General features: G+C 36.1%; 5 protein-coding genes across 6 annotated transcripts in view; 2 read left to right on the forward strand and 3 right to left on the reverse strand.

Annotated features, from left to right (window-relative positions):
- The window catches only part of LOC122712825 (protein Skeletor, isoforms B/C), a 37,284-nt gene extending 29,704 nt beyond the window's left edge, over window positions 1–7,580 (forward strand). For both annotated transcript variants that reach the window (XM_043932755.1, XM_043932756.1), the window contains 7 exons: window positions 1,982–2,081; window positions 3,266–3,450; window positions 3,607–3,909; window positions 3,976–4,150; window positions 4,245–4,438; window positions 4,523–4,747; window positions 4,844–7,580. In XM_043932755.1, coding sequence (XP_043788690.1) covers window positions 1,982–2,081; window positions 3,266–3,450; window positions 3,607–3,909; window positions 3,976–4,150; window positions 4,245–4,438; window positions 4,523–4,747; window positions 4,844–6,952 — 3,291 coding nt within the window. In that variant the 3' untranslated portion in view covers window positions 6,953–7,580. The remainder of the gene's footprint in view (window positions 1–1,981; window positions 2,082–3,265; window positions 3,451–3,606; window positions 3,910–3,975; window positions 4,151–4,244; window positions 4,439–4,522; window positions 4,748–4,843) is intronic.
- A 151-nt stretch (window positions 7,581–7,731) lies between these two features.
- LOC122712826 (DDB1- and CUL4-associated factor 10) lies at window positions 7,732–13,020 on the reverse strand. Its single transcript, XM_043932757.1, has 5 exons — window positions 11,965–13,020; window positions 11,759–11,872; window positions 11,306–11,675; window positions 11,010–11,225; window positions 7,732–10,927 (listed from the first exon to the last, which is right to left on the reverse strand). Exons 1-5 carry the CDS (start codon window positions 12,162–12,164, stop codon window positions 9,800–9,802), a joined length of 2,028 nt encoding a protein of 675 aa, XP_043788692.1. The 5' UTR covers window positions 12,165–13,020; the 3' UTR covers window positions 7,732–9,799.
- Window positions 13,021–13,209: 189 nt separating this feature from the next.
- On the reverse strand, window positions 13,210–21,978 carry LOC122712991. Its single transcript, XM_043933099.1, has 24 exons — window positions 21,776–21,978; window positions 21,575–21,671; window positions 21,206–21,507; window positions 21,044–21,138; window positions 20,669–20,953; window positions 20,434–20,470; window positions 18,241–18,460; window positions 18,056–18,164; window positions 17,744–17,982; window positions 17,512–17,680; window positions 17,324–17,435; window positions 17,129–17,265; window positions 16,907–17,042; window positions 16,649–16,838; window positions 16,476–16,576; window positions 16,134–16,388; window positions 15,950–16,057; window positions 15,748–15,867; window positions 14,382–14,600; window positions 14,221–14,317; window positions 13,991–14,147; window positions 13,769–13,889; window positions 13,587–13,681; window positions 13,210–13,521 (listed from the first exon to the last, which is right to left on the reverse strand). Exons 1-24 carry the CDS (start codon window positions 21,960–21,962, stop codon window positions 13,210–13,212), a joined length of 3,900 nt encoding a protein of 1,299 aa, XP_043789034.1. The 5' UTR covers window positions 21,963–21,978.
- Window positions 15,569–19,282, reverse strand: LOC122712829 (protein Skeletor, isoforms B/C). The gene is given in 12 exon segments (XM_043932761.1): window positions 15,569–15,867; window positions 15,950–16,057; window positions 16,134–16,388; window positions 16,476–16,838; window positions 16,907–17,042; window positions 17,129–17,265; window positions 17,324–17,435; window positions 17,512–17,680; window positions 17,744–17,982; window positions 18,056–18,164; window positions 18,241–18,460; window positions 18,812–19,282. Coding segments are annotated over 12 exon segments (2,133 nt in total). The 5' UTR covers window positions 18,909–19,282; the 3' UTR covers window positions 15,569–15,679.
- LOC122712827 (ankyrin repeat domain-containing protein 7-like) lies at window positions 19,433–20,659 on the forward strand. Its single transcript, XM_043932758.1, has 5 exons — window positions 19,433–19,549; window positions 19,614–19,689; window positions 19,751–19,990; window positions 20,052–20,176; window positions 20,266–20,659. The coding sequence occupies exons 1-5, from the start codon at window positions 19,516–19,518 to the stop codon at window positions 20,523–20,525; spliced, it is 735 nt and encodes a 244-aa protein (XP_043788693.1). The 5' UTR covers window positions 19,433–19,515; the 3' UTR covers window positions 20,526–20,659.
- Window positions 21,979–22,125: the final 147 nt, after the last annotated feature.

Below are 22,125 nucleotides of genomic sequence, written 5' to 3' on the forward strand. Positions count from 1 at the left end.
AAAGTCGTCCAGTTTTGACAAATTCTCTGATTCGAGAAAAACACGATATTCGGATAATCTCGAAAGGGTTGCCAGTAATCGTCCAACGATAGTTTAAAATCGTCTCGAAAGAAAAGGAAAAAAAAAAAAAAAAGCTTTGGCCTTCCTCTCCCGTTCCTTCTGCGTGGAACTCGGTCAAACTCTCGTTTCGACAAATTGGCGTTACAAGTTGTGCGAGCCGGTCGCTAACGATCATTCGTTCCGGTAGCTGAGCGTGGAAACCTCAGGTGGCGCGGCTGCGACGATATTAGCCGGAGGCTCGTTCGTAAAGTTCCGCGCGTACATCCACTTTGGAAGTTTCGGTCGGAGGTGGGTTCACGAGAGTAGCGTCGTAGATGGGTGGAGGACGATCGCTTCGATCTTCTCCTTCTTATTATTTATTTAACACCGTGCCACCTATTTAGAGAGAATCTTCGAACGTTGAGCAAACGGCTGTATGCACAGTTAACTAGCTCCATCTATACTTTGTACACACGTATGCTTAGTAGAAGATATTTAATTTACAACAATGCGGATATATGGTGAATAATATATGGTTGGATGTACTTTTTAATTTTCATCTTCCTTTTTCTTTTCTTTTTTTTTTAGATAGTAGTTTTTGGGTAACTTGTTTGTTTTTTTTTTTTTTTTTTTTTGGAAAATGAAAAAAAAGGTGTGCGAACGGTATTCGCGCGGTTAACGCGGGAATCGATCGATCGATCGATCTCGCATTTTGTTGCTCGAGAGGGAAATTTTTTCGTTTTGGTCGATTAAAAATAAAACGAACAGGCGGATATATACGCGCCTGTATGCACACACGTATCACGCCTTTAATCTCTCGAATCCTCTTTAGAATTCTATTATTCCAAGAGCACGTATGTACGTACGATCTTGCCACGGTGGGGGTGGATGTGTCACGTTCCCCCGTCGAACAATACACGAGTTGCCGTAATTCAGCTTTGCCGTCTCTCTCTCTCTCTCTCTCTCTCTCTCTCTCTCTCTCTCTCTCTCTCCCTCCCCGAGCTCGTATGAAACATGCTGTCGATATTAGTGACGCTTGGATATCGGTTTGCGTCTCTCGAGCTCATCTGCGTGCGCTCTGGTCCGAACATCGCGTAGACGTGGTGGAAGAAAATATCATCGAGATTATATGACGAGTGTGCGTATAACCTTATCGAAGAAGGCGAGACGAGATCCTTGTCAACCCTTTCGTTCCTTCGAAACCCGCCCACATTTTGCGTATACCATAACACGAGAGAAAAGTATTCGAGCGAGTAAGAGCAAAATTGAATATTGATATTGTATTGTACTTAATGTAAGTTCGAACTATATATGGTTTATTTAAGATGTAAGCAAGCGTGAAAGAAAGAAAGAAAAGAGAAAGAAGAGATGTATCGTCTTTTGTAAACTCGCAAGAGCGTGAGAACGATGGTTATTCGACTGTGATACAAGGGTTAATTATACTTATATATATATATATATATATATATATATATATACTTATCGAGAGGAGGTTATTCTTCCAAGAGAGGGAGGGCTTGGAAATAAAGAAATTGAAGAAATCCCCTTCCAACCTAGGCCAGTCTACTTTTTAACAGAAGCTTCGAATATCGAATACCTATTTACCGAGATACAGATTATATGCTATATATGTGTGTATATATATATATATATATGTTTACATGTGCACAGATGACATTATCGTTTTCTATCCATTTTTTTTTTTGTACGTTTTTACCCGAAATTAATGCGAATAAACGTATTACTTTCTTGACAATCAAACGAGTTTCTTATCTTACCTACGAGACTTCTTCGCTCTTATTCTTGTCTTATTCGTCTGTTTTTACTGACTCTCTTGCGCTAGACGTGAGAATAAGGGATCGATCGTCACGTTGATACGTAGAGAAGAAATCGAACCGTTTCTGTTACGAAAGATGGTAAACGGTTTGTCGTTTGATTTCAGTCGAAACTGAATTGCGAAGTTCTGGAGGACAGGCTGGCTTTCGAGGTGCGATGGGCCGTGGCCGGAGACAGCATAGTCGCCCAACTCGTTGGAAAACTTGGTGAGTATATATATATATATATATATATATATACATATACTATATTTCCGCGTTGCCGCGTGCTCGTCGCCCACAAAAGGACAAAACTTCTATCGCATTTATTGAAAGCGGTGTGAATTTATACGTGCCGCGACCGCCAACCCCAAGATCCGGCCCCAACTTTTAATTAACAATACTTCCCCTCATCCCACCTTCGTGTTCACCCGCCCACGACGCTTCCGTTTTACGGATAATACGTGTGTATATATTTTAGTTTTGCAACGATAGACCGTGCAACGTTCATATTCTCCAATTTTTACCCTTCGCGCAAAACGGATCCCCTTTTCTCTCGGATTCCCTCGAAAATTACGATTACTCTCGAAATTAAATCAAGAGATCGAGAAAAATGCGAAACATCCTCTTTTCCATCGGATTCTGAATCTCGAATCAAATTATGATCACCTTAAAAAAATTAAAATCGAGAGAAGAACTTACGAGCAAACGAGATTATTCTCGAATTTTTATCAAAACGAGTCCTCTTTTCCTTCGGATTCCCTCGAAAATTACGATTACTCTCGAAATTAAATCAAGAGATCGAGAAAAATGCGAAACATCCTCTTTTCGGATTTCTTCGGATTCCGAATCATCGAAGATTACGATCACCTTGGTTAAAATCAAGAGATCGAGAAAAATACAAAACGTCCTCTTTTCTCTCGGATTCTGAATTTCGAAACATTCTCTTTTAGAATTTTGAATCATCGAAGATTACGATCACTTTAGTTAAAATCGAGAAATCGAGAAGAACTTACGAGCAAACGAGATCATTCTCGAATTTTTATTATGCAAAACGAATCCTCTTTTCCCTCGGATTCCCTCAAAAATTACGATCACCTTGGTTAAAATCAAGAGATGGAGAAAAATGCAAAATGTCCTCTTTTCCCTCGGATTCTGAATTTCGAATCAAATCGAAGATTACGATCATCTTAGTTAAAATCGAGAGATCGAGAAGAACTTACGAGCAAACTCGAATTCGAGATCATTCTCGAATTTTTATTATGCAAAACGAATCCTCTTTTCCCTCGGATTCAAAGATTATGATCACCTTGGTTAAAATCAAGAGATCGAGAAAACGTACTACGCGTTCGATTTAATAAATTCGATAAATTATTCGAAGTAATAATATCTGTATTTGTTATTATGGCCAGACGACGGACAGTACATGGCGTTCGGATTATCCGCGGATCCAGAAAGAAGCTTGATGGTCGGCGGGGACGCGGTGGTGGCCTGGGTCGACAAGCAAACCCTTCAAGGTTACGCCGTCGATTACTTCTTGGACGCGAAATCCCAATGTTCCGGAGGACGTGGCAGCTGCCCCGACACTCGCATACAGGTTTAATCACTTTCACCTTTCGCTATCTCCCTCCGATACCTCTCTACCTCCCCCTCTCCCCTCCTCCCCCTCCCTCCTCGATCCTCCTCGATCGAAGATCGAGATCCCCTCGCGTCGCTTTACATTGAATTTGCGCCGCGGATTGGCGGTTTGCAGGAGAACACGAATTCCATCCGATTGTTGAACGCGGCGCTGGTCGACGGATACAGCATCGTCACGTATCAGAGGCCATTGAAGACGAACGACGAGCTGGACCATCAAATCCTGACGAACCGATCGCAGCCGATCATCTGGGCCGTCGGTCCGTTGAACGAGAGGCAAGAGGTCAGCTTTCACTCCGATTACCTGAAAACGGACCGCTTCATAGATTTCGGTAGGCCATCGATTTGGAATTGTCCCGTCCCGGACCACCAACCATCCCAGATATTCACAGACCACAACGGCGACAAGCCCGATCAGGTATTTTATTAACGAGCGTTACTTCCAACCCGATCGAGCAACTCACGATCTCTCAACTGCTCGTAGCAGCAACTGGTCGCTACTACGAGACGACCGCATCGAGCCCCTGCGACACCTGCACCCGCCCCTAGGACCGGTGCATGGGAAATCCCACCTATTCAATGTAACGAGCCGGAAGACGGAGTGTTGTACGCCCAAATGGGGCCCACTGGTGGAAAACACGGATACCCAGCCATCACCGGTGCGAAATATTCTTATTCAGGAATAATTGATATTCCTGTTTCTGTTTCTTTCTTTTTTTTTTTTCTTTTCTTCGATGAAATCGCTCGTTTCAGGTCACGTTGGTTGGGGTATCTCGTGGTACATAAACGGCCTATTGATTCCGGAGATCAACGTGGTTCGTGGAAAGAAGTACAGATTCGTGGTGGAAGGTGGAGAAAATCCTGAAACCCCGGCCCGTTACCATCCCTTCTACATTACCGACGATCCTGTCGGTGGTTACCAACACAAAACACCCGAGGAGAAAGAGGTGAGATTCCCTTCGTTCGTTACCGATCAAAACTTCGAAAAGTGACGATTTCTTTGCCCCTCGTTATTGTCCGACGAATTGTAGAAAGTGAAAATATTCGCGGGCGTGAAACGTCAACGCGGGGTGGTTCGACCAACGGGTGTCGGCCGCCTATGCAACTGGCTGCCCGATCAGAATCAACCTCTGGCCGACGATTTCACGTCGTTCGGCGCTTACCAACGTACCCTCACTCTGGAATGCGACCACGGCGAGCCAGGTATCGTGGAATGGATCCCGGACGAGGACACGCCCGACACCGTGTACTATCAGGTAAGCAAGATACGCGAATCAAATGTATATCGTAACCGATAACCAGGAGAGCAGTTTAATACTCTACGAGTTATTCTACGATCGACGATCGTTCAGTGTTTCACGCATCGTTATCTGGGCTGGAAGATAAATGTTCACGACAGCTGCGACGTTGAACCAGCCGGGAACGAGAATCACGAGGTTTACGTCGATCCGAAGAGGGAAGAGGGGAGGGAGGATCTCGTGATCAGCCCCAGCATCCGCGAGGCAAGCAAGGTAACGCCAACGGCGGAGTTCCTTCAGCAGCATCCTCCTCCTCATCATCACCATCATCATCATCCCCTTGGTGAACACGGGCTTCGTTACTCTTATCATCAAGCGACTAACCTTGACAAGCTAAGCACACCATACACGCAGTTACTAACGACCGCTAACAACAACAACAACAACAACAACAATTACCTGCGCTTGAAATCATCACCGTCGCCGTACGAGGAGCCGTCACTCGTCTCGAAAGCTTCGTACAGCGCGCCAGGCCTGGCCGCGTCAATGCCCAATCGTCACGAGGTACGCGTGAAGGAGCCCCATCGTCACGCGCACCTCGACCAAGATCTCGTCCAGCCGTATTATTACAATCACCATCATCATCATCATTATAATCATCATTATCATCATCAACTACAACAACAACAACAACAACAACAACATCAACTCGCACCGATCTATCGCGAACAATCGATGGGAGCCACGAGGCTGACACCCTCCTATACACCTGGCCGACATCAAATCATGGAGATCCAACCAGAGCTCCTTCGACAATCCTCTAACCAGCAATTGTCTAACCTCGTTGCAGATAATCCACGACCACTGAGCCACGGGACGAAATACGTATATCCGGTTACCTCCAGCCCACAGATCCCGTATTCGAGGCCGGTGCCTCACCATTACGCCACCAATTATCATCATCTTTATCACCCACCCCCCCTCCCCCGTGATCATTATCAATACAACAACCAACCGGACCAGAGGAATCAACTGATGCTCGTCAAGAGACCGGTGTTGACACGTCGACCGATGTTGCAGACCGCCCATACGATGCCCCAGCCCACCCTCGCCCTACCGCCAAGATCGATCTTCATGGAACGTAAGAAGACCGTGTACAGACCCCCCTCCCCGTCCTCCTCCACTTACACGGGAAGGAGAACGGCGGAGCGACCCCCGCCGGGTAACCAGGATAACCTGCAGATCGCGAAGCTGAAGAAAATCGAGCGGGCCAAGCTCGAAACTAAAACGTCGAGCTTCGACGCCCCCGACATTTTCGTCACTCCTATAAAACCTGCGAGAAACACGGGATTCGATCCAGATTCTATAGTGATCGAGAGCGGGTTTAAACCTATCATCAGAAACGTTGAGAGCGTGGCTCAAAGGAGAAGTTCCGAGAAATTGGAGCAAAAAGAAGAAGAGGAGGAGGACAAGGAAGAAGAAGAAGAAGAAGATGTTCGAGAAACTTCGAATCATAAACCGGTCGACAACTTCGAGCCGGTCTTCATACCTTCCCCGCCCGTTCCCACAGTGGCTACAGTGGTCAAGAAATCGAGGAAAAAGTCCGCCAATGGTAAACCACGTCCAACGGAAACGGATGACATGGAAACTGCCGCCGACAGGATGAACGTCCATTACTTGCCACCGATTTCCAATCCCTTTTCCAACAACGATCCGCCACCCTCTCCCTTTCCCTCGCCTCCCTCCTCCGGCGTGTTGATAACCTTCGATGGAAAAATGTTGAAGGATTCCAGCCTGGTCAGATCCATTTCTGGCGTCGAGGAACAGTCCAAGGGCAAGCTGTCCTCGGACGTTCTCAGCAGAACGCCACAATTCGGAAGGTTTAAAGGGGAGCTACCACCTCCTATTCCGGGCGAGGTACGATCGTTCGACGATCATTCTCAGCTCGATAAGCGTCGCCTGTCGTCGCCGTCGTCGTCGGATCTCTCGATGCCACGAACGACGAAGAACACTAGATTGACACTGGTCGAAAGATCGAAGAGATCTCCGCACGAAGGACACGTACACGTTAAGGATTTTATACGAACGAATTCGAGCTCTGAAACAAATCACCACCAACATGGTAAAAATTCGATATCAATGCCCCCCGTCAACACCGGTCAAACGATCGTATTTAACTTGTTGTATCTAGTTTTGGCCATAATCGTTTATCACGTCATTTGATAAAGTTGTTTTCTCGAACACGCAAACATTATATCCGATATTGTTTGATTGGGAATAGTATAAATGCTAAGTTGGACTTGTAAACTACCTGGTATGATTAGTTGACTGAATCATGGTTAACGTGTCACCGTTTACCGCATTCTTTACCGATCCAGGAAACAACTTCCAATAACGAACGAGCGTAATGTAATGACTTCGCAGATAGTAGACGATGTAATCGACACGATAACATGGGAAAGGAATACTAACCTGAAATAATTTCTCTCTCTCTCTCTCTCTCTTTTATTTTTTAATTTTATTTATTCAGCTATTTATTAACGAATTATTGTCCTTTATCGTACAAGAAAGATGTCTAACCTTTATTTGCAGTACCAAACTATTTCTGTCAGCTGTCGAATAAAATCGATGGCTAATATGTATAGTTCACCGGATCTCCAATATACCTAGAACGTAATATCTTGATTATTCAACGAGACAAACTGTTAACACTTTCCACTTTCGAGGTGCGACGAGGAATAATAAATAGATCTCGTTATTCTAACCTATTGTTGATATCAGTTTGTTGAATTTTTAAGGTATTATATATAATTGTATATATAAGTTAAATTAAATTGTTAATAAAGATCGTATAATGGATCAAATATCTCTTTCTAACAATATTATTATTTTCGACTTCGACAAAAGACCTCGTTTAACAATTGCATTCCTATCGAAATATCAATCTTCACACTTGTAAGGATTGCTCGTTAACCACGGAAAACTCGATTGAGACAGGCAACAGACATTAAGCAATATTTTATTGTATAGAAAAAAGAAAACAAACAAATCTTACAAAACAATCAGCACACTAACTACTGTACACGACCGTATAGGTATAATATAAAGAGCGTACAGGCGACTATCAGTCGGTTGCTAATTACATCGGAAACAATTGTCGGCTGGAACGCGGTAAGCAAAGATACAGTTTCTTTTTCTTTTTCTTCTTCTTTTTCTTCCTCTTCTTCTTTTTCTTCGCGAACATTCGCATCTTTTCTCCGGTGAAATAGGAAATTGCTAAACGAATTTGCATTTTCACTCGCAGTCGACGTACCATTAAAAATAGCCTTTTAAGTAACCATTGATGGCACACGACGCAATTGCCCCACATACTTACAAATTCATGGGCAAAATTCGCGTCGAAAAATTGTATTCTAATTACACTTTAATAATTGCACGATCAGTGTGAAATCAAGGACTGAATTATTGAAATTTTAACTCATCCGTTTTGTTTTAATTTCAAATTAAAAATTTTTCTATATAGTTACCAATATTGCCACGAGTACGATCAATGGAAATAATCGTTTCTTTAGAATTGACCTTTTTTTTTCCCTTTTTTTTTTTTTTTTTTTTTTTTTTACGAGAATGCACAGACTGCTTCTTTCAAGCATAACTTGATTCACTCTTGTCTCTTAAAAAGTAATGCGGCGCATACGAGCCTGAACATTATCAGTTATTACATTTATATTATCATTATATATCTAAGTTGACAATGTATTTACATATGTTACACGATTTCTTTCCTACTTAACGATAGTAACGAGTGTAAAACGGAACTTTGAGTACGATAAAAGCGATACTCGTTCTAGCAATTCTACGATTCTTCTGAGTATACACTTGAACCTCGTGATCGAAGAAACTTGACTCAATTAAATACGAATATCGATCGTATGTTCGTGCCTGGATTGAGTCTATGAGCAACGTCGCTTCTTATTACTCGAGTTGGAAATTGATATAATACTTTTCTATTTTAGGATTAAAGTCACGTGAATGGCGTGCTTTTCGCTTCGATAATAGCGGGCGAGAAGGCCTCGTTTCTCTGCGATCCATAACACGAGTTTTAATACACTTGAACAATCGGCTCATGATTACTTAAAATTTCGAGTACTTATTACTAAGTCACGCGATACGCAGCTACGAAATTTAATACTAACAATAACGCCAATGATACGTATCTCAGCGAGGTTGATTTTCTTGCATAATTTCATTCTATGGTATTACCGTTTTCTTTTGTTCCTTTGTTCCTAGCTGATGAATTATTGTAAATGATTGCAGAGAAGTATAGAGATCTTAAGAATTTCACAGAATCTATCATTTGTGAAACAAAGCAAGTACAGATACGAAATGTGTAATCAGTCGAAATAAAAGTGTCATGATCCCAATTTATTAAATGACAATGCCATTACTCTACGTATGAATGTACGTATGCGCTACATTTCAGTTGACGGAATGTTTTCTGTACTCTTGCTTCTACACTCTCTATGGCGATAGAAACGTACTCTGCCGTAAAAGTATTGAAATGTTTTGCATTGGAAAAAATACCTCTATCGTTAGTAAAAATACTATATTCTCCATAATCAGTTTTCTAAATATACAAGATGAAATAATTCATTCTATATTGAACGGTACTTAAAATAGCGTCATGATTGTTTCCGTTTTAAATCACTAATGAAAGATAATTACATATAAAATAACTCACGTTTTAACACGCAAATCGTGTTCTGAATAAAAAATCGAGACGTGATATACATGATATTCGACATAGATAACTAGCTTAATACAAAACATCGGATTCGTAACGAATCATATCTATAAAACAAGACAAGCTAAAAAATAATATTTATCAAAAGATATATATATACTTAGAAAAAAAAAAGTTTTAAAGTGTGATCTATCGATTTCGTTAAAAAAAAAAAAAAAAAAAAAAACAAAAGATGAAAACAAAAGGAGAAAAATTGGCAAGTAACATATCAAGAAGTTTCCTTGCAAGCAAATTTTTTACTTTACAAGTTGGAAAGTATAATTAATTTACTAAACCACGGGTTGATGCCAAACAATTTTTCCACTGAGACAACCAGACACGAGCAAACAATGTCTTGGAGAAAATTTTGTACTGACTACGATGCCAGAGTGACTAACATTTGTCACTAATTCGTGCAATTGTACAGACTCGTTATAGGGAGGAACGCAATTAGATAATTCTGAACAGTCCTTAGAAAATGCTAATAATCGTATACCATAACCGAACGGTGAACATATTAATCGGCCATCGGCAGAGAAACATAATTCTTTGATATAACCGGAACCTACGTTAGGTTCTTCTATGTAATGCGTTAATCTAGGTGTATTTTGATGAATCATACGATTTCTCGGAATGGCGTACATCGTTTGTTGGCCTTGTCTATTCCGATTTTGAACTCTAATTCTATCGCCAATTATAACTACCGTATTGTTACTCGATCTAGAAAGCCAATCCCTCTCCCTTCTAAGCCTAGCTTCCCTAATCGCTACGTGTGCTTCCCACACATCGGTTGTACTTACATGTAATTCTATATTACCAGTAGAAAAATTGTCAATCATATTGCGTGGTCTTAAATAATTAAGATGAGAATTTGGTCTCGGTGGCCTGTAATCCTGTCCTGAATCCCTTTCTTGATCACCGGATCCCTCCTCTAATATGCTCTCATCAGCCGCGTAAAGATCAGCTGCATATATGTATCTATCTGCTTGCCTATCGTCTCTATCTGCGCTCACTCGAGAATCGGACGAGCTTGAACTAGTAGAACTAACTTCGATCGCACCGAAATTCGTTCTTGTCGCATTTCTATCTAAGCGCGAATTTCTCGATTGCGATCGTGATGCCCTACGTGACGCCACTTGCCAGTTTCTCGAGGTTCTAATTGACTGCGCGTTATCCGATAATCCGGCAGCGTTCGATCTTGTTGAATCTGAGGTTGTATGAATTACTCTAACGCGATTATTTGGACTTTCTATTAAAAAAGAAGAAGTTATACCCGAACGAGAAGGCTGAGGTTGTTGAAAATCCTCGAACTCCTCTACGGGTACTTCGTTAAACTGAGGAGTTGTTTCCTCTCCTTCTTTCGCCTGCTCCGCTATACTGGATATATCACGCTCTTGTATATCATGAATACAGGTCCACTAAAACAAAGAATATAATAAACGTAATATAAAAAGTAACATAAAAATGAGGTAAATCATACATAATTGTATGTTGACTTACCTCAGATTTTTCCCCATTACTAACGTTCCTAGATAAAGCACACCATCCCTGTGGATGTACTTGCAAACTCGATATTATTTCGGCATCATCGCCAACAGGGAAATCGGTTAAAAACTCTACTCGATTATGAGTACGAGAATGAGAAAATAGATGGGTGAAACTTGCCACGTTTGGTATCGTAGTTTGAGACGATTGCATTAACCGATACATATTTGGCTGGAATAAAAATCAATTGTTATTTTATAAAGAATAAATACAAGATACAATATGACGAACGTATTAAAAATAAAACGTACTCTAAATCCTGCCAAGTCTTGACTTAAGGAGCTTAACTTAAGATTATGTATAATGATGAGGTATCCAGAAGTAGTACTTATTAACATTTTACTGGCATCTGGACTAAGTCTAGTGCGCATCAATCCATTTGTATGGAACACACGTGTATAAAGAATACTATTCTCTGTAAAACTATTTATGTCCCAAGTGTATATGCTACCATCAAAACCACTGGTCAATAATAAACTATCTTTGGGACTATACTCTATATTTTTCACCCAATTTGAATGACCTTGAAGTGTCCTTATTCTTTGCTTTAAATTTCTAGCATCCCAAAGAGCTACTGTACTATCATCTGAACATGTTGCAAACATACGTTGATCCAAGAATCTATTGTACAAAAAAAAAATTATTATTATCAGGTATGTATTATCTTGTTATCAGTATCAATTTAAAAAAATAAATATATGTACCTAACACAATTAACACAATCATGATGAGCATTATCAATCGTGTGGATTAAATTCCTTCTCAAGGGATCAAACATTAAAATACTTTTTTTTTCACATGCTGCCAATAGGAGAGAGCTATAAGATAAGAAAAAATATAATGTCATTATTATTAAAAATATGTGATGATTCTATTGAAATCAAAATGTCTTTAATATACGCATATTTACCCATCTGGAGAATATTCAAGATTAAAAACTCCACCGTGCGCAGCAGCTGCAGATAATGCATGATCCCAAGAAGTTACTGGTTTCATAGACGAATAAAGGGTTTTATGAAAACAGTCGGCATGTCCTAATGGAAACTTTATACCCAATTCGCGTTGCCTTAACCAGAGGCTATTTGCTTGTCTGGTTCTTATTTTAGGCATTTCAGCCAGGTTTATATTTCACCAACATTCAACTAAATATATTTAGCGATTCAAGAAAAAACGTAATAAACAAAACTTAGAAGTATTTAATTAAAAATATTTAATTCGAATTCCAACTTCACAAATTCAGTTTATATCTCTTTTTTATATTATACAGTGTAAATGATCAATGTTGGTATCCTCTCGAAATTGATCGATGAAAATTATTGATTCTCTCTCTGATAAAAGACACAGCATTAATGTCGTTTTCTCGAAATTTTTACGAGATCGTATAATACTGAAGTAATGATAAGGTTAAGTGCGAGATGCCACTAGCGGGCAGTATTACACGTGACTCTTGACAGACGCCTTCACGTTTCTTTCAATTGACGATCTTTAACAAAGCCGAGAATGGAATAAGTAACTGATCAAAGTGTCACACTTATGTGCAATGTCAAACTTTAATAGAATTTAAAGAAATTTTTAAACACCTGACACAACATGGATCAACGCCATCTTTACTTTGACATACAACGTCGTACATTGAGAATCGACAAAAACTCGAGCGCGAGTCTCGAACAAGATTCTCATCGTGTGTACGTTTTCAGGTAAACTAAACGAATAAATACTTTGTTTCATCGAAAATCTACCATTTCTTTTCTCTTCTATTTCCACATTATCATAGGAATTTATACAAGTATGAGTAACTGAAGTTGTTGTTCACTATTAGAAAACCAGTCTTACAACTATAAATATGGCATGGAATATCTTAATTAACATGTAAGTGATACTAATTTACTATATTGAATGTACATAGAAATGTACATCTTGTTTCTGTACATATTTGATCGATAATAATGTATACAATTTTTTATGAGCTTAAACTAATGTACTTACATTAACACAAGAATAACGACGTAGCGAGTAAAAAAAAGATCATTAAAAGATATAAAAAAATATCATATATAATATACATATTGCTTTGTTTTTTATTTTTTTTATTTTTTATTTTTATTTTTTTATATATAATCTCAACATAGAATATACATATTTTAATAGATAATTTTCATTCCTCGTTATATGAAATCAATGCCTTGTTAAATTCGAGACTACTATTATTTAAGTGTTTCTCGGTCCATTCATCAAATCTTTGAGATAATTTTTCGGACATGTAATTTTTCCAATCACCGACTTTGCCCTTTCTTATAAATTTCTCATTTTCGGGCAAATCTTTCAATGGTAAAATCTGTTCCAAATTTGTGGCGGGATTAGCAGCCATCTTTGAAAATTTTAAATGCTCGCTAAGATCAGCAATTTGTTCGTCTGTCACAGTTTTTCCCATAAATTTTGCTGTCCTTCTAATCATTTCTTTTTGATTCTGAAGAGGAAAATCATTATTTAAAATATATTCTTTTTTTATATTATAAATATATTCTTATTTACCTTTTTCATTTCCTCATAAGTTAAAAATAATACATTTTCTTGGTCTTTCATTTTCCAAAATTGTAAAACGTGATTCCAAAATGGACTTATCGGTGCTTAAATTAAAAATAGTTTTTTAATAAATTTTTTAATATATAAATGTTTTGATCAATATGTAGACACTATGTTGTATGGTCACATACCACTGTCTTCTAAAAATAACTCAGCAAAATCCTCGAAGCTTCCCGTCATGCTATGAAATTTTTTACAATAATGATAAAAGCTAACACATGTATCTTTTGGATTCCTGGTAACATAAATAATCTGAAACATTCGTAATATCGATGTTACAATTATATGAGTTTTTTCATAGTATGCTTTTATTCTTTCACAATCGTAACAGAATAAAAAGTTTAATTAAATACTTTTGGTTTTTTTGTATGAATTTGTTGCGGCAAAAATTCAAAAGGGAGATGAGACTTTATATATCTAGGTCGTGACATTTTCATAACATTTTCAACAGAATCACCCATTTTCACAAATAAATCTACCCAGTTCCCTGTGACCATCAACGCCGATGCTCTAAATCGATAAAAATTATTTATGTAAAAAATTGTATTGCGTGATTTATATTATTTTTTATACTAAAACTTACTCGAGCAACGGATTACGTATAATTGTTAAAATTTCGGCATTTTTATAATCAAAGTTTTTTCCGATACACCATACCATTTCTTGCGCCCAATGACTGCCTATTCATAAAGAAAAATATTTTAATTTAAAAATAAGTAAGATAAACTTTAATTAATTTTTTACCAGTTCGTGGATATGAGACCATCCACACATCATCCTCATAAACTTCCATATCTCTGATTTTCATTCCATAGAAAACGAATTGAGGCGGTAATAAACAATGCGTTGCATTCTTTTCTACTTTTAAAAAACTAGGTCTCACCCCAAACATCTTATCCAATTTTTCTCCTACATCACTTTCGATAGTGCTAAAAGTAAAGGGTTTTTTATCCACTGCAAATAATATATTTTATTTATAACAACAGAATAATAAAATCATTTATTAAAATTTATGTAAACAACTTACTTGTAAAAATATTTCGTTAAAAGAATTCATACACTGTCACGAAATTGCACGTACACTGCTACGAGATACCAATGCTCCTACGGTTTAAAACGAAATGAGAATGTTCATGAGTTTGTTGGAATCTTTTCAAGTCCAGTTTTTTCTTTTTTTTCACTTACAACAACTTTCGAATCTCTGATATTTCCTTCTTCCTCCTTGTAATTGATGTAATATTTATGTTGAATAGTAAATATTTATTGTAAAAAAATCAATAAGAAATAAATTATTTTATCTTTGAATATTAATTTGAAAAAAAATATTAAATTTTATTTGCGTCTATCGTTTTATTTAGAATATCTTTATATTTTAAAAAAGAAAATTAATGAATTTCATTTAAATTATCTTTGGATCTTTAAAACATATACATTATTAATAAAAGTAGCAATAATGATATAAAATTTGGTGATGTAAAAAATAATTTCAACTTTCTCGAAGATTTCACTTTGAGAGAAAGTTAACATGCTCTAACTATATGTGTCATGATATAGATTTCGAAAAATATAAATATATAAATATATAGTCCTCAATTTGAATATTTTATAGAAGTTGTTCTATGTAATTTAAGAAGATTGTTTGATTTCATTTGACTTTAATCTTTCAACATTATGAAATTAAGGTCAAAGTCAAGATCAATTTAACGACATGTAGTCTTCATATAATCACATGATTTTCATGTGATCTTGAATATGAAAAATTTAGAATGTTTGAGAATTTTATAAAATGTTTTCAAGGATGCAAGAAATACATTTATTAGATATTAAAATAATAATACATAAAATGTAAATGTAATTTATAAATGTTATTTATTAATAAATAATTACAATATAATTGCACATATTTAAATACATTGTTTATTCATTTTTAACGTAAAAATTAACGTTCCATCTAACATGTCATAATAAAATCCATTCTTCTTCTATAAAATCAGTCATTTTATTAAAAAGAATATATTATCCTGAATAACTTATAACTATTTTTATAAAAAGTGAAAAAACACAGCCATTATTCCTATGATTAGCGATAATTGTCGAACAACAGCGTTACTTGATGAATAACTATCCACTATGTGTATTTTCCAGCCCATGTTCGCATGGGTAAATGAATTATAATAAACAATGTCTGGCCACGTGGAATTCGGTGTAATTTCTAAATTTCCACCTTCTCCTGTAAAAAATTATATCAATTGAAGAAAAAAAAATTTTTTTTCAAAGAAAACAAGAAGAAAAAACTGTATACGCCATTTTACCTGGCTCACATGTATTTATTAATGTTCTATTGAATTGTTTGAATGTTACAAAATCATCATCTCGTCTTCTATCTCGTCCATTGTGTTTGCTCAAGCAAAGTGGGCCAACTAGAAACAATAAATTAATTTTGTAATTGTTTCTTTTTTTCTTATGTATCTAATAAATTCCATATATTTCATAAACCTGCGGTTGGTCTCGGTTGTCCTCTTCTTGTAAATTCAACTCCAGCTAAAACTCTAATATTACTTTGTGCCGCATCGCTAAGCTTATCGTATCCACCGTGTAATTCATCAGTTATAATCAACGGGTGATATAAATTCGAGCTGTGAGGATTATTACCGCCGAAAACACGAAAATTATAAGTCAATCCACGACGTAGATATAATTCAGGTACCAATCGACCTTCGATATACCATGCCAAACCTGTGGATGGTTGTCCTAAGAAACAGCTAAATTATTATGTTACTACTTAATATTAAATATTAATAAATACCAATATCATATATTTATATCTTTTTATAAAACCTGTAATTCCTTGATAACCCTTTTTGCCTCCGGATGGACCGATCGTTGCTTTGAACGTTCGAATACTTCTGCCATATATTTTTACTTTTTCCCAAGGTACTCTAGAGAATAAGAAATTATTCGATCATATTAAAATAATTAATATAATTATAAATTACAAATATTATACTTACACTAATTGCTCATTATTTTCCGTAAAATCCATGCACGCATCTTCAGGTTCTTTACGGGCCAATTCTAATTTCAAATCATTTTTCAGATATAAATCGTGGAATGTCGGCTCTCTATTTTCATTCAATCTTCCTAAGGCCCATACCACGTAAACAGATCGATCAGTTGGATATTCTTTGTCTCCTGGATCAGCTATAACATAATGCATCCCATATAATTCTCTTTCAATCTCTTCCCTTTTATTTTAAATGGCAACTTACATGAGTTAAGGGTACGTCTGTAATTTATAACAGTAATTCCATTTTCTTTAAATGCAGTATGCAACTGATTGTTATCCAAACCACCGAATAATTCGTCTCTACAAACTCCCTTGTATTGACCAAGAACTTTTCCACACTGTTTTCAAGATAGAAAATTAATTATTTTTTAACAACGAATCCATAAATTACGCAAACATAATTACGTTCTTTGCATTTACATACTGGTGCTTTGGCAGTGATGTTGTAATCTACCACGTAGCCTCTAATATTATCTAAATAAGCAACTGCAACATCCGCACCTTCCATTTGGCTAGATGTTTCAGATCCAGATAGACCGAACGCCATATATTCATTCTCACCTGAGAATCGTTATATTATTAATACGAGAAGATCGAACAATTATCTAGTCACGTTTACCTATGTCTCCTGCTAATTGGATAGTGATCTGTGGACCAAATATTTCCCAGCTAACTTGAAATCGTTTGTGAAGTTGAATACAATTTGGCAAACTGTTTGTGTGCTTGATCACCTATACTTTGAGAGATGGATTATTGATATTTTTATTTCTATCGACTGGATAATACAAAATTGAAAGAATGTATTACTTTTACTAACGAAGGAGGCACGTTTAATTCCTTTGGAATTATTACAGAGCCAAAATTTGACGCAGTTTCCACGTCGAAAATACTTAACCAATTGATATTGAAAATTGTCATATCTCCAGGTAATTGAATGATCACATCTTCACCCCTATAAGCGTGTAGTGAATCTAAACTAAAAAAAAGAATAAATTAAGATCGAAATATCAATTCAATGGAAAGTTTTGGGTATACTTACTAGCCATATTCATCGGGAACTTTTGTTCCTCTTGTAGAAGGTTGTGGGCCATCTCCTACCCAGAAATACGTATCTTTTCCTTCTCCATTGTATTTAAAGTTTGGTATTTTGATAGTTTTCGAATCTATAATTTCAATTGGCTCTGAAGATACTTCATGCGAGTATTTTTTTAATTGAGAAATCGTCGCTGGTGCTGGTGCACGAAATTCATCGGGAAAAATCACATCGCCGAATACATTCTATATAAAAAATATTTTCACAAGTCAATCATATATCAAAATGATATTAATGTTTAAAAATATCGAACGATACCTGACTTCCTAAGTCGTATATCGCAAACCATTTTATATCTGCTATCGTTTTACCATCTGGCAAATTAAGAGTGAGATTTTTATTGAAATATTTATCGAGGACATTTGTTCTAAAATAAAAACACGTTTTTATAAAAATCTCGTTGTGTTTTTACATTAATCTTTTTTAAATTAAATCATACTGACTTGCCCCATTCGTCAGGCACGATAAAACCGTGTGGACCAGCTCGCGTGGATGCACCAGCGAAGAAAAATGTATCAGCTCCGTTACCATCGTATTTAAAATTAATCAGCAATAACGTATTCTCGTCGACGGCATAAACTTCACCGGAAACTTCATGATGATACGTATTTAGTTTTCCAATGCATTTGCCTTTATATTCGTCACCGTCTAATCGATCGTATTCTGTTGATTTCATTTCATCATGAGTCACTTAAAAATTCTTTGTTTGAAATCACAATTGCAAGAGGAAATGAGAGAAATGGAATAATAATTATATTTTTATCTTTGTTTTCATATTTTAACTTATAGCATATTCATTTAAATGAGTTAATGATTTATTAACGCATCAAATATTTGTCAATTAAACTTATCAAATATCAACTTATCAAATATTCGAAAAAATAAAAGCTATATTTGGAAACATCGATACTTGATCAAGAAATGTCAATTGTTTATTTACATTTATTGTTTAGAATACTTTTAATCGATTATTTTTAATATTTTTTACGCAATTGAATAATTTAAGAGACATACCGGAACAGCCATAGACAGAACATATCACGCATGTCAAAATTATCACAAAGACATGTGCCTTTGTGTCTTTCATCCATCTCCTTGTAACATCTGCCATCACTTCATCTTCCTTGAATTGTCATATATGTCTTGCACCTTGTTCTTGCACGATTTTATTATTGTTAAAATTTATGAAATAAAAAATGGCTTGATCTCAAGTTAGATGACAAAGCCTCGAGAAAAGAGAGAAAGGCACGCAGTCACTGTAATGGACGCTGTTCCAAGCAGCCGTCTTTTAGAAAGTAGACTTCGATACAGAGTATTCTATACAGTATACTATGGTCAGTATACTGTACTCCAGCTACCTTGGCACGTGGTCTCGAAGAGAAAGTATGCATGTTTTGGAGATACCTTGAATATATATACCTACGAATGGTATATTAGATTCTGCTGGATTGTCAAAAGAGGTGTCACTGAACTTTCATATGTGAATACTCATTGATATTGAATGCACGTCAAAGAATGACTGAAAATGAAAGAAAGGAAGGAAGTCGATATAAATAATTGTATAGACGTACAATTGACTATTGAATAAATAGATATAAAATATAGATATAAAATACTGTATATTTAAATGAAACACAGGTGTATGATGTTTGATCGATTTCGAGAGTTGGCCCAAAAATATAACATAAGTACGTGCATTTACAAACTGAAATATTGTAATGTCAAACACGAAATTTAATTATGAAAAAAATGGTAAGATAATCTCGAATATTAAAATATTTCTTAATTACTTATATTAACAATTTACATTTCACAGATTCGATCGAGGAACAATTTATGTGGCTTCTTAGATTTGCCACTGTCAAAAAGATTAAAGATTTTCTAACTAAAATGTAAGCAGGTATACGAACAAATACACCTTCGATTTAATTATAAATGTAATTATAATTGTAGACCAACGATAGATTTACATTATCCCACACCAAATTTGAGAACTCCTATAACGTCAGCCATTGATCGCGGTGATCCGCAAATTTTGTCGTTTTTATTAGAGAAAAACTCGACAAATTTAGATGGTACGATTACTCAACCTTGGGGCAGAACTGCTCTTATGTACGCCTCTTTCGTTTCGAGAAATCCAGAAATCTTGCAGATTCTATTGAAGAAAGGTGCAGATCCTCAAAAAATGGATATGTAAGGCGCGATTGTTACAATTTAAATGTGATTTTATTCAATCAACGTACACTTATAGTAGAGGCTGGGCTTGTCTTCAGTATGCAATCGTGGGAGAACGACCGAAGAACGTCATATTTCTTCTAGATGCTGGCGTTTGTATAAATCAGAGAGATGTACAGGGACGAACACCGCTTATGATCTCAGGTAAGAAAATGAAAAGGAATAAAAATGAAAAAATGCAAAACCAGATGGAGTATTTATTTTTAAGGATATTTTTTTTTTTTTTTGTCAAGTGTATCGTTCCAATTTGGATATTCTTTCGATTTTGCTGGATCGTGGAGCTGACGTCAATACGCAAGATGACATAGGATTTACCGCCCTTCAAATAGCAATTTTATGCAGAAAAAGGGATGCAGCGATTATGTTGATCGAAAGAGGAAGCGATATGAGCGTTGTTACACCTTTGACCAAAGCTTCAATTGGTGAACTTTGTAGAACCTGTATGCCAAAAATTCTTCGATGTCTCGAACCAGAAACAAGAGCATTACAGTAATTTCTATTGTCTTATTAGATATTAAAATCGATAAAATCTTTTTTTTTTTTCATTTTATTCAATTTTATTACATCATGATAATTATTATATCAAGTTTCCAAGGATGTCGGTGGAAATTTATTGTACAATATCGTTCAAAAGAAAAGATTTTGCGTGGAAAATTTTTCTTTCGTCAATTTATCGAATTCCTCGATCACTCTATCGGGCATTTCTTCTTTCCACTGATCAACTTTACCACTTCGAATAAATTCACCATCGACATTGATCAATTTCATTTGTTTATTCAATATTATATGTTCCTCGTAATTCACTGCAGGATTTGATTTCATACTGTTGAAACTCAAATGTTGCGCCAACGTTCCTACTTGATCATTAGTTAAAATTTTATCAAGAAACGCAGCTGTTTTTTTTATCACCGTAGGCAGATCCTACATTTGACAAAAGAAACTTTCATCATATCTTTCATGTATGAATATTTAAGATCACTTACAAATTTGAGAATATTTAATATTACTTACAGATTTCATCTCTTCGTATTTCAAAAATAAAATATTTGGATCGATTCTCCTCTTCCAGAAATCAAGTATGTGATCCCAATATGGAGCAAAGCTCACTAAGAAGATAATAATAAATAATAATGAAATTAATATTAATAATTTCAACAACACACGTGTACATACGTTTATTTCCTAAAAAAAGGCGACAGAAATCGTGAAAATCACCACGATACCCCTCCATTAATCTAGTGTGGTAATAAAAAGAAACACAAGTATCTTTTGGATTCCTGCTAACATAAATAATTTTCGCCTTTTTCTCGCCCGTTCGAAGTTGACGTGGAAGTAAGGGAAAAGGAAAATGAGTTTTGATAAATCTTGGAGAAGGTAAATTTTTTATATACGCCACACTATCCAAGATTAACGGAGAGGGCTCAATTTCCGGATGACGTCGTATAATAGTGGTGTAATCGAAAAGTATGGAGTACCTGATCAAATAAATAATTCTTACTCCGATATTCTTCCTTTCTAAAATATTAAACTTTATTAACTTACTCTAAAAAAGGAAATCTTTCGGACAAGCGAACTTTTGCTCTTTCAAAATCCAGGTCATTTGCTATGCACCAGATCATTTCTTGTGTCCATGTTGTTCCTGATTATGTAACATTTATAAAATGATTACGATTATGTAAAATAGAAAGTATATAACATTTGATATTTCTTTTCTCTTAATAAAAATTGATAAAAAGGTGATACCAGTTTTAGGAAAAGAACAAATCCAAACATCATCATCTCTTATTTCGAAATTTTCAATTATTTGTGCGAAATCCTCATATTTTTTTGGCAAACAAACACCTTGTATAGTGGTATATTCTTTGCGAAATTCAGTAGTAAATTTGTCTTTCAAAATTTGGTCCAAATCATTTCCAATTTGGGGAGCCATCACTTAAATTTATGCATTATATGTATAATTATATGTATAATTATATCAAAAGTCTAATAACTTATATATCTTATTTGCCAGTCTCTAAAGATAAGGAGGAAATTGACTATCTTGAAATCCGTGAATGTCCTTATATAGAGCAGCTGGTAATTAAGAAAAACGA

The sequence above is a fragment of the Apis laboriosa genome, unplaced genomic scaffold, assembly GCF_014066325.1.
Source record: "Apis laboriosa isolate Shangri-la unplaced genomic scaffold, ASM1406632v1 scaffold21_cov150, whole genome shotgun sequence".
NCBI classification, from domain to species: Eukaryota; Metazoa; Arthropoda; class Insecta; order Hymenoptera; family Apidae; genus Apis; species Apis laboriosa.